Consider the following 11,415-nt stretch of genomic DNA (forward strand, 5'->3'; position numbering starts at 1 on the left):
CCCCCCCCCCCCCCCCACACACACACATACACACCTCTTTTGGGTGGCATATTGGTCCTTGAACTTTGGGCAATAGCTTTCGATATTCTTATGAGCACCACAAAACTTGTTGCACTCGGCTTGGATGAAGCCCCACCTCTTTTGAATTAGCACATCGGTCCGGTCATTCTCAAACTTGTAGGGATCAAACTTCCCACGTTCATGAAATTAATCACTGACCCTCTTCCAAAATGTTGTTCCTTTTTGCTCGGCACTGGTTTTGGGATCTTGTTCAATTGCCATCCAAACCTCGCAAATCAAATTGTTATTCGCATCTGTGTATGCTCCCGTCCTCACGCACTTCCTCCTATTTAGTGACCGGCCTTGCGCCTCGAGCTCATCCTCCAAGTCCAATGGCTATGTGTTGATGTAGACACCCTCACCACCTTCGGAGTCTTGCTCATGGTCGTCTTGGCCTTGGGTATCTTCGTCTTGGGCCTGTTGGGCATCTTGCCCGTCTTGGGTGTGGTCGCAAATCAAACTATTCAAGCCTAATTAATTTAGGCAAGAGCATATTATGTGAACCTTTCCATGTCACACAACCGAAAGAGAGAAGAACATGCATATAACTGCTAGTCGGAGGTTATCAAACTAGCATGTTCAGTGTTTCAATTAGTTATCTTCTGAACACTCGTATCCTTGTAAATTGGAACTAATCAAGCAGAACATAGGAACTAAAATTATGTACTCTCTCAGGAAACATATCTTTCAAATCTCAAATTTAACTAATTAGAATAAGAAAGTACTAAGCTCGCATGAAACATATTAGTGCAAGTATGCTACCCCGTTGGTCTGCCCTCTGCTTTTGCTTAGGCCCTCTCCTCCGTACTGACTCCTTTGAATGCTTCTGTCTTGTCTGCTTCAGGGGGAAAACGGAAAAGTTCTACAGATCAAGTCGTCATATCTGTGAGATTTCTGATTTTTATGATATATGAATTCTCTTAAAATTCAACGATGCTTTGTGTTGTCATTAATTATAGCAAAAAGGACCGTGCGTTGCAACGGGTACAAAATAAATAAATGATTAGAAACCTAAATAATAATTTATCACTGAAAGAAAACCTGACAAATAGAAAAACAAAATTCAAAGTACTCGGCATATTTAAATGAAATCATTCTCAAATGGAAAATATATTCCGCACTAAATCTATAATTTACGGCACACATCTTCAACCTCGTTTCTCCTCTCTCTCTCTCTGTGTTCTTGGTTCTCTAGTACGGCAAAGCTTCTGTTCTTCGTTCTCTAGTACGGCAAAGCTTCTGTTCTTGGTTCTCCAGTACGGCAAAGCTCCTGCCGCTGATGACGTGTTGCTCCTAAGCTCATGGAGATGGTTTTATTTTCTTGCTTTAAGCCTATTGCTATCTCCTCAACGATAGCCTCAGACCTAGGGAGGAGAAGGACCTGATGCTTGGTTTTTAAGACCTGCATATCATCAGTAGCAGCACACATAGAAAAATTGTGACCGTCGCTCCACCAGAATCACGCCGGCCCTTCTCGCCGATGAAGTTGCAAGTCATAAGTACATGAAAGGCAGAACATAGTCATTAGCTGGTAGTGAGGGAATTGTTGAGATCAACCAAACAGTCTACAAACAAATGCATAGTTCAGTCACAACTGGGTTTAGGTGAAACAATCGCTAGTATATGCATGTCAATTGTGATAAATCAACCCAATGAAAACAAAGCATTCTCAACTGGGGAGAATTCATAAGTACGATGGGCATGTATCCATGTTGTCTCAAAATGCAGAAAGTTTGTTCTCTTTATTCTTATGTGTCATTTATCCACCATTAAATTTCTAGAATTTCAGTATTTATTTTAATTTGAATTTCCAGATGGATAAATTGCTATGGGCACACTTCTCATTTATCCACCATTAAATTTCTAGAATTTCAGTATTTATTTTAATTTGAATTTCCAGATGGATAAATTTCCTGTGTACCCAGGAGTGTGAATGTGAGGCTGACAGTGGGGCCTGTTGACCTAGGCAACAACCCAGTCAACAGGCACAGTCAGCAGTAAACATTGACTATTGACTGGTTAAACTTGACAGTGGGACCCACGTGTCAGTGACCGGGTTAGTTAATAGGGATTTAGTTAATATAATTAACTTATTTAGCAAGTGGGACCAGGCTGTCAGTGACTGGGTTAATTAGTATGTTTATTTATTTTTAATCCTAATGCTATAGTGGCTGGTCCCACATGTCAATGATAGATGGTGGGGGTTAGTTAATGCTAATGGCGTTCTTGACACGGGGATCCCACCTGGTAGCAACCCATCGGCTTTTGAAGGGGCTGGCACACAGATGGTCAGGATCGAACGTGGGCGACGAGCCGCGTCGAACGTTGGCACTGGTTGGTGCGGGGGTGGCCTGGCGATGGCGATGACGACATGTAGCCGCGGCCGGAGTTGGGCGATCATGGAATCAGCGCTAGGGGGCACGCAAGCCATGCTGAGGGGCTCGCTGGCTTCCAAGGGCGCGGCGAGAGGTAGGGTAAGGCCGGTCAAAATGGGTAGGGCCGCACTGTGGCCACTAAAGGCTGAGTGAAAAAGCGGGTTTTTATTCTTTCCTTTTTCCCTTTTCTGCTTTTATTTCTTTGCTTCTGTTTTGAATTTACTTGAGCTATCAAATGATTTTTGTTGCACATGAAACTTGGCACATAGAATACTAGACAATATTTCAGGGTTGCTCAAAATATTTTAGGCCATTTGGAATCCTTTGAATTTATGTCTAAATTAAAATGGGTTAAATGAGTGTTGCAGGTCCTGTGTCTTTGTGGCTAGGGTCATTTTGGTAATTTAGGTGATGTTGTTTTCCTTAAGAAAATTACTTGGTGAATATTAGGAATATTGGCAACATTTTTGTTTTACCGTTTGAAGAAATAATAGTTTGACATGCAATTTCAATTGAATTTGGGACAAGTGACATTTAAGATTTGCAAAGCATGATGACTTGGCATAATTAGAGGGAAATCACTGTAGCTTAATTACAGGGGTGTTGCACCATGTCCTGTCCTCATTTCTTCCCACTCCCTCCCCTCCACATCATCATCTTCCAATCCGCTCGTCATCAGCCGCTAGTCATGGCCCATTAGAGTGTCACCACCTACGTCATGCTCACTCTGGAGGGGCGGTTGCAACTGTTGTAGGAGATCCGGGGCAGGCGTGAAGTTCATATCACAGTCGGCCTACCTCCGTACTCGCCGAACTTGGAGGAGGAGGAGGAGGAGCAGTAGGAGGAGGAGGCGGCCACGAAGGATGTGGAGTCGGAGGAGGAGGAGGCCGAAGGCGAGGCTGAACGGGCGCCTCTGGAGGCGGGCTTTTCCATGGGCGACGACTTGGCGGAGTTCGAGCTCGGCCATGTCGAGCAGGCGGCAGAGCCGCAAGCCATCGTTGACTCTATTGCATCGGAGGCGGAGGTGGAGGCAAACCGTCGTGTACTATAGGAGGCAAACATGGTGCTGGAGGACGTCTTTCACGAAGAGGAGGATGAGGAGGAGGAGCCGCTTTGCGCGTAGCGCCAATGACCGCGAGACTGGCGGTTCCAGCACAAACTTCATCAACATCTCAGACGAGGAGGACGAGTAGTGTAGTTTGTACTCCGCCCGTTCCTAAATATAAGTCATTTTAGAGATTTCTATATGGACTACAAACAGATGTATATAGACATATTTTTGATGTAGATTCATCCATTTTGCTCCTTATGTAGTCCATATTGAAATCTTTAAAATGACTTATACTTAGGAACTGAGGGAGTAGTAGTTTAATACGTAGATCATGTCATTGCATGCTTTTATTTGGAAATGCAAATCGTGAAATGGGTACTATGATCATGGAAGGTGAAATATAGGGTATGACAGGTCACCGTCCGCGGACGCACCTGGCCGCGTCCGCAGACATTTGGCAACTCAAATTAGCTATGTGTGGTTATAGATAGTAGCGGAGCCATGACGAAGAGATGCCCCAGGCTAGACCCACACAGCATGTTTGGTAACCACTCGGGACAGAGGAATGGGTGTTTTCACAAGGGTGTTTGTGGCGGGATTAGGCAGGGAAGTAGAGTTTTACTCCCATTCCCTTGTTTGGTATATGATGAGAATTAGCGTAGGATAAAACTCTGCTCACGAATTAACAGGGTATCCCCTGGGAAGAAATGGGTGGGAATTGGCTTCCTCAACCCTCATTCCCCTTCTCACCTAAACTTTCGTCACTCTAATTAAACAGTGGACTTTTAATTTCCTCACCCCTCAACTCTCATTCTCCATTTCTAATTCCCCTGAACCAAACAAGTTGGCAGCGTAAAGTAGCTACATTCAACTAAACATTTTTCGTCCATGCCCTAGGTGGCTGCCCGGCCTGCCTGTGCTCATAGAGCATCTATAATTGCACTGGGCTAATTTTACTCATAAGTCCATGGACGTGCCTGGACAGTGTTTAGACACATCCATTTTCAACACTCGTTTGTTCGTCCGTATAGCCGTGCCACTAAATTGTCCGATCATGTGCATATGATTGGTGGAGATGGAGAAAGACAAAGAAAAGATGGTCCGGGTGGGCCACATCCAACATGCCCGGACAACCTCATATCCTCCCCACTTATGGAGTGGATTTTGTTTTGCAAAATCGATGATTTTTTTTTCAAATTTGCAAACTGTTTCTAAAAAATTGACAACATTTTTCTATTTTTTGGATTTGTGGACATTTTTCCAAATCCACTATCTTTTTTTAACTCATGAACCTTTTCATATTCATGACTTTTTTTTATTTTTTCAAACTTTTTTATTTTTTTTCATTTCTTCCGAAAATCTTGGTCAACCGTTAACCTAGGAAACCATGGAGGTGTGGTTTTTTAGGCAAACCATCGAGGTGCGGTGGGTGCACCCTGGTGAGCAAATAGGTCGCCCGTTTGATCGGCCGACCAATGACTACCGGCATGTGAGTTTTTGTTTTGTTTTGAGCGGTACATGGGCGTGAGCTGAGGAGGAGCTCTTTCTAAGGAGGGCGCCTTCAGCGCCGGCTTGAGGGTCTGACGCTTACGCGCCCATGAACTGGGCCGGCCCAGGTTACCTCGTTCGCGGTTGACCGGTCGACCATTGAATTTTGAAAAAAAAGTGAAAACAAATAAAATTCAAAAAAATATCATGAATTCAAAAATGTTTCGTAAGAAAGTTCGCAAACATAAAAAATAGTTAACGAATTTAAAAAAAGTTCATCAATTCGAAAAAAGATCATCAATTTTGAAAAAAAGTTTGTCGAATTTGAAAAAAACCTCACCATTTTAGAAAAAAGTTTGCGATTTTAAAAAAATCATAGATTTTTTATTAAAATGTTCATCGAATTTGCAAAAAAACATTAAATTTTTAAAAAGTTAATTAATTCGAATTTCTCCCCCAGATTTTAGAAAAGTTCATCGAATTTGAAAAATTGTTCAACGAATTAGAAAATATTCATCGATTTTGAGAAAAAGTTCACCGAATTCGAAAAACCATTCATAAAATTCAGCACTTTTTCCATCGAAGCAAAGAAAGGAAAAAGGAAAAACAAAACAAAATGAAAAATGAAAAAGAAAAAGAAAGAAGAAAGAAGAACAAAGGAATAAAAAGGTTGTACATAATCTCAACGAGGAGGTGGTGGGTTCGAAACTTGTCGGTCAAGGAAGGGGCGCAGAGGGCGCCCTTTAGGATTTGCCCTCTTTCAAGGCTTGCAGAAACTTTGGAAAACTAACCAACTTATTTGGGCCATTTGCTGGGCTATTGGAAATGCATTAGGACCATTTCTGAATCTGTTCCTGTCTTCTTTCCCCCCAAATCAACCGACCTGAATCTCTCTGCTTCTTGAAATCGGTTACACCGGGAGAGACGCTCTGTCCGTCGTCTATATACCCTCCCTCGCCGTCCTTCCTCCCCTCCGCGCCCTCCTTCTCCTCCTATTCATCTGGGCGTTCTTGCGAAGCTGTTCGATCGAGGCGAGATGGCGGGCAAGCGGAAGGCCGACGACAACCTGACCGGGACAAGGCATCCGGCTGCGCGGACGGAGCCTGCAGCCGGCTACGACCTCGCCGGTGCATCGGCGCGGACAGCAGTGCGGACGGCGAATCCAGCCGGCGGCGGCATTGCCCGGAATTTGCAGGCGCCTGCGGGGCTGACGGCGGCGAATACAGGCTCCGCCGGCGGCTCTTCCCAGTTCGGTGGAGGTGGGTGCCCAAGAAATCAAAGCATACGACGAGCGCGGGGTTGTAACCTCCGGTAACTTCGTTTCTTGCAGCTCTCGGGGGCAGGGCCTTGTCGGGGCAGAGGGGAAGGGGATTTGCTCCGCCGCACCGGCAGGCTTTTCCAGGGCAGACGGCGACTACACCAGCCTTCGCTGTAGGTGGAGGTGGGTGCTCAAGAAATCAAATCATACGAGCGAGCGCGTCCTTCGTTCTTGCGTTGATGCCGGTTCTTGGATCGTTTCTTGCAGCTGCTCGCGGGGCCGGGGCCGGGTCGGGGTACAGGGGATTCTCCCAGTCGCATGGGGGGGCGCCGCACCCTCTCAGGAGATGCTCCGGCCGCCACTGGGCAATCCAGGTGAGTTCCCTCCCAAGAAAGGCGCCATTCATTGGTCCGTGCGGTTTCTTGGTTCTTCATTGACGTCGGAGTTCGATTTCTTGGTTTCTGTCGCAGCCGTTGTGAGTGCGCCCTTCCCGTACCAGTACCACGCGCCGACCGGCCATGGTTCGCTCCCCGGCCAGACCCAGAACCACGTCGCCGGCCCCAGGAAGACAGGAACAGGCCAGCCGCGCGGCCACTCCGGCTCCGGCGGGGGAATTTGCGATGCAGTATCTTCCATTCAATCGTTATTTGGGCTTGTCCTGCCGCCATGAACTCATTGATTTCTTCGTGGATCATTGCATTGGTGAGCAGCCTTCTTCGGCGATCTCTTGCACAAGCGCGCCAGGTGCGCCAGTCAGTTCCCTCGATCGAGTGTGCCCTCGTTGCAACAAGCCCGCGATCGTTTTTGGCGGATCGACGCCATTGTGCGTGGATTGCTACACCAAGATCGTCCTCAGAAACGTGTTTGAGAAGCACCCGGAGATCCGCTACGTGCATCCGCCTCGAGGGGCTGCGGCCATTAGGCCTTCTTCCAGTTCCAGCTCAAGCTCGGCCGTCGCTTCGGGCCCGATCTGCCAGGCTTGTGGCCACCCCTTGGGCACCGGCAACAGGGCGTGCAGGGTTTGCCACAGCAACGGCCCGCCACCGCCCGGGCTCGGCTAGCTCAAATTTCGTCGCTCCAATCAGTGTGAGTGAAGTCTTCTGAACTCTAGGAGCCTTCTCTGCTTGCTCTGTTTTGACAAAGATGCTTGCTCTGTTTCGACAAAGATGTAGCCAAATGTGGACACTACATACTTGATTGTTTCCTTTGTCAGTCACATTCTAGCCACAGCAACGGCCCGCCACCGCCAGGGCTCGGCTAGCTCAAATTTCGTCGCTCCAATCAGTGTGAGTGAAGTCTTCTGAACTCTAGGAGCCTTCTCTGCTTGCTCTGTTTTGACAAAGATGCTTGCTCTGTTTCGACAAAGATGTAGCCAAATGTGGACACTACATACTTGATTGTTTCCTTTGTCAGTCACATTCTAGAATGATACTCTTCATACTTGCTGTGGATGTCAGTGTGCAATCTCATTCGTTAATCTTTGGTTCCTGTCCTAATCTTTGGCTCCATTCCTACGCTTTCATTTTGCCTCAATTGTCTGGCTGGATCCCTTTTTCCTCTATAATATATCTTTCTGTCCTTGGTACTGGTATTATGCAACTGCTGAAATTGACGATCGGTTCAAATCCTAACAGTACGTGATGGCCAATACATATAATAGGCAGGGCCGGTCCTGACTTTTCAGAGGCCTGGGGCGAACTTAAAAAGTGGGCCCAATAGTGAAAAAATCAATTATATTGATACAAAGTGCAATGTTTTATTTCTCTTCAAAGTATCTTTTTGTTTCATTACCAAAACTTATCTGCTAGCATTTTCTTTCTTCTTTTATCAAAACGAGATGAATGTTTTAGGCAACATTTTTACAAGAAAGGAGCGTTAATACCTGAATTTGGCAGAGGAAAAATAGAAGAAATACAACTATCCAAATCCAAGCATGCCGGATCTTGATAGGCAGCTAGGGTCCTCGTATCCTCAAATGAGCAACCTGTACAGAAAATAGAAGATCGGTCAAGGAATCACTAGGAAACAAAAAAACAGTACAAAGATCAAGCAGAAAAAGACTCAGAAATTACAAGAAATTAGTAATCCTTTGACCCAAGAAACCGTCAAGTTGCAACTTGTAAAGTGACTGAGCTGATGAAGTGTTGCCTCAGCGTGCTGCCATCCGCTGGTCAAGCGGAATACTTATAGGCTAATCCATAAGGGAGTGAGATGGAGAGATTGAAAGTGGATAAAAAAACTCAGCTACAACGGCAGTAGCCATTACTAGTAATTTGCTAGGCATGCTGCGTGCTTCGGGAGTAGGAGCAGAATGGGGAACGAAGAGACAGAGGAAGAAGAAACGACGGCGGCTGGTGTTACGAGATGAATCCATCGAATCAAAATTGGGCTAGTGCCTTCCACAATAAAGAACCTAATAGCTGTTTTTTCACAAACAAGTGACCTATTAATAATAAGCTAGTTGTTGGGCTAGAGGCTATGCACAGGGTCGGGGCCCCTCAGCAGGCTGGGCCCTAGGGCATCGCCCTTCTTGCCCCTACCCAGGGCCGGCCCTGATAATAGGTCATTCGGTGATTATTTTCCTTTATATCTTTCTGTCCTTTGTCGTCTGTAAATGATCATTTGGGCAGAGAATAGGTTGATTCGTTAGTACGAAGTGCGGTAATATTTTGCTGTTTCCTGATGCTTTAGTGGTGCCTCATTTGTTTGACAGATTCAGTTTCTGTTAAACCGAATGAATGCTCAAAGTTTATGGGACTATGTGTCATGAGTTTGGTGATATAACATCACCCAGTATCTAGGTTTACTTCTAATAAGCAAGTGATTTAGAGCGGAGTCTCGTCATGATTTATGCAGTATACATAAAGTTCTACAAAGTCGTCTCTAATATTATGCACTAATGATGTGCATTTCCGAGTTACACACTAATGCTGTAGCCATAAAAGTCCTTAACAATATTAAGCATGTAGTTTGCTTGTGATAAATGTCAAATAAATCACCCACTATAGCATGGGCCGGCCCATTAGCTGGAGTCTCATTTTGTTGTTTTCTGACACTTTAGTGTTGCCTCATTTGTTATAGTTTGGGGCGGAGTCTCGCGATGATTTATGCAATATACTTAAAGTTCTGAAAAGTCTTCTCTAATATTATGCACTAATGATGTACATTTCTGAGTTGCACACTGAATCACTAATGCTATAGTCATGAAAGTCCTTTAACCTATTAAGCACATAGTTTGCTGATTGCGATAAATGTCGAAAGAATCGCCCACGACAGCGTGGGCTGGCCCATTAGCGGGAGTGTAGTAAACCTTGCAGCAGTATTGCAAAGGTTCTTCCTACGGTTTTGCAACTTAAGCTCGGTTTTGAGAAGGTTCCGTCCTTATTTTATTTTCTACATCAGTTTTCTTGGGTTATTTTTCCAAATTTTCTTGGGTTTTTTGTTAATGTTTTTCTTCTTTCTTCTTTTTTACTTCACTTTTTCAAAAAAAAATCATGAACATTATTAAAATTCATGAATATATATTCATATTCGTGATTTTTTTCTACATTATTGATTTGTTTTCCGAAATAAACAAAAAAAATTGTGAACATTTTTTTAATATTATGAGCATTTGTTTGAATCTATGAACATTTCATGAATTTGAAAGTGGGCGTGCTAACATTTCTCGAATGAGTGCTAATTGTTTTTTGGACTATGTAATCATGATTTCTAAACCCTAGAGTTTGGCGGTATAACATCACCTGATATCTAGGTTTACTTTTCTTCAGCAAGTGATTAGTCTCGCAGTGATTTAGTATGCAATATACATAAAGTTCTGCAAAATCTTCTCTAATATTCTGCACTAATGGTGTACATTCCTGAGTTGCACAGTAATACTATAGTCATATATTTTAAAACATGGCGACTTAGATTTTCATATATTTATGACTCAACCCTAACAAGCGCGTGGGCACTGGCTAGCCATGTACTATAATGATAAATACTCATTCCGTCCCATAATATAAGAACGTTTTCGATACTATACTAATGTAAAAAATGTTCTTATATTATGGGACAGAGGAAGTACTTCTCCAAATCAAGAGAACCGATGAAAGATTATCCTCGTCGTTTTCCAAATTTCGTTTTGAGAAAGAGGGAGTTATTGTAGGTGCTTGCAAAGTTGCAATTGCACTATTGGTCACTGAGATGAGAGATCAGATGTCGTGACATTTGGTTGGCGCGAAGGAGAACTTTTGGTTGCGCACGTCAAAGAGCACGTGCATGTTTTGCTGCTGGACGTTGCCGATGACGGAGATGGACGCGCCGAGGTCGTCCGGCGACCTGGCCACCGCGAGACACATCAGCCCGGCCCTCGGCTCCTGGAAGTAGTTGTCCCGCGGCAGCGCCATGGCCGCGCCGCCATCGAAGTGGAGCACGAGCGGCGGCGTCTTGACCGCGGCCATTGCCGCGCCGCTCGGCAGCGCGAAGCACAGCTCGTAGCCCTCGACGGTGCCGTTAAACACCGGGAGCCTCACCGCCTCCAGCACGGCCCTCTTCACGGTCTCGAACGCCTTCCCCGCGAGGTACGCGATGGTGCTGCCCACCAGCGGCACGTAGTAGTAGAAGGTGTCCTCTGCCGGGTTCCTCAGTATGGCGGTGGTCTGGATCGGTCCCGTCGTGTTGTACTTGCGCAGGTCGGCCATGGCGCCGAACAGCATCGGGCTGGTCTTGCGCTCGGCGAAAGGGGTGAGGCAGTAGGAGAACCTTGGCACGGACAGCTGCGATATGAGTGACATGGTCCCCGGACTGAGGCCCATGAGGCCGGAGGCGCCGGCGAGGCTCCCAGCCGAGAGCGCACCGCATCCGAAGCCGAGGGGGAGGGAGACCTTGCTGCGCTGCTCGCCGAAGGTGAAGGTCTCGGACGCGAGGACGCCGTCCGCCTCGGCGCTGCCGTACAGCTCGTCGTACATGCACCTGCTCCCGGTGCAGTTCTTGCCGCTGAACTGGCCCTCCTGGCACAGCCTGCTGCCGCAGGGGAGGAAGGAGAAGGAGGAGGACTTGCGGGGATCGTAGAGCGGCGGCTCGCGATGCCTCGCCGGGCGGCCGCGCGACAGCTCGCACTGCGTCCATATGAGGTCGCTGCCCGTGTCGACGATGAGCGTGCGCGGCTGCGGCGGCGTGCCGATGCCCACGGTCAGCGA

The 11,415-nt window shown here is 46.3% G+C and overlaps 1 protein-coding gene across 1 annotated transcript; it reads right to left on the reverse strand.

Moving 5' to 3' along the window:
- Window positions 1–10,323: 10,323 nt before the first annotated feature.
- Window positions 10,324–11,415, reverse strand: LOC125529823 (aspartic proteinase nepenthesin-1-like; the record flags this gene model as incomplete). Its single annotated transcript, XM_048694242.1, is given in 1 exon segment — window positions 10,324–11,415. A coding segment is annotated over 1 exon segment (987 nt), but the record flags the coding sequence as incomplete, so codon positions are not given.

The sequence above is a fragment of the Triticum urartu genome, unplaced genomic scaffold (assembly GCF_003073215.2).
Source record: "Triticum urartu cultivar G1812 unplaced genomic scaffold, Tu2.1 TuUngrouped_contig_5877, whole genome shotgun sequence".
In the NCBI taxonomy this organism is placed as follows: domain Eukaryota; kingdom Viridiplantae; phylum Streptophyta; class Magnoliopsida; order Poales; family Poaceae; genus Triticum; species Triticum urartu.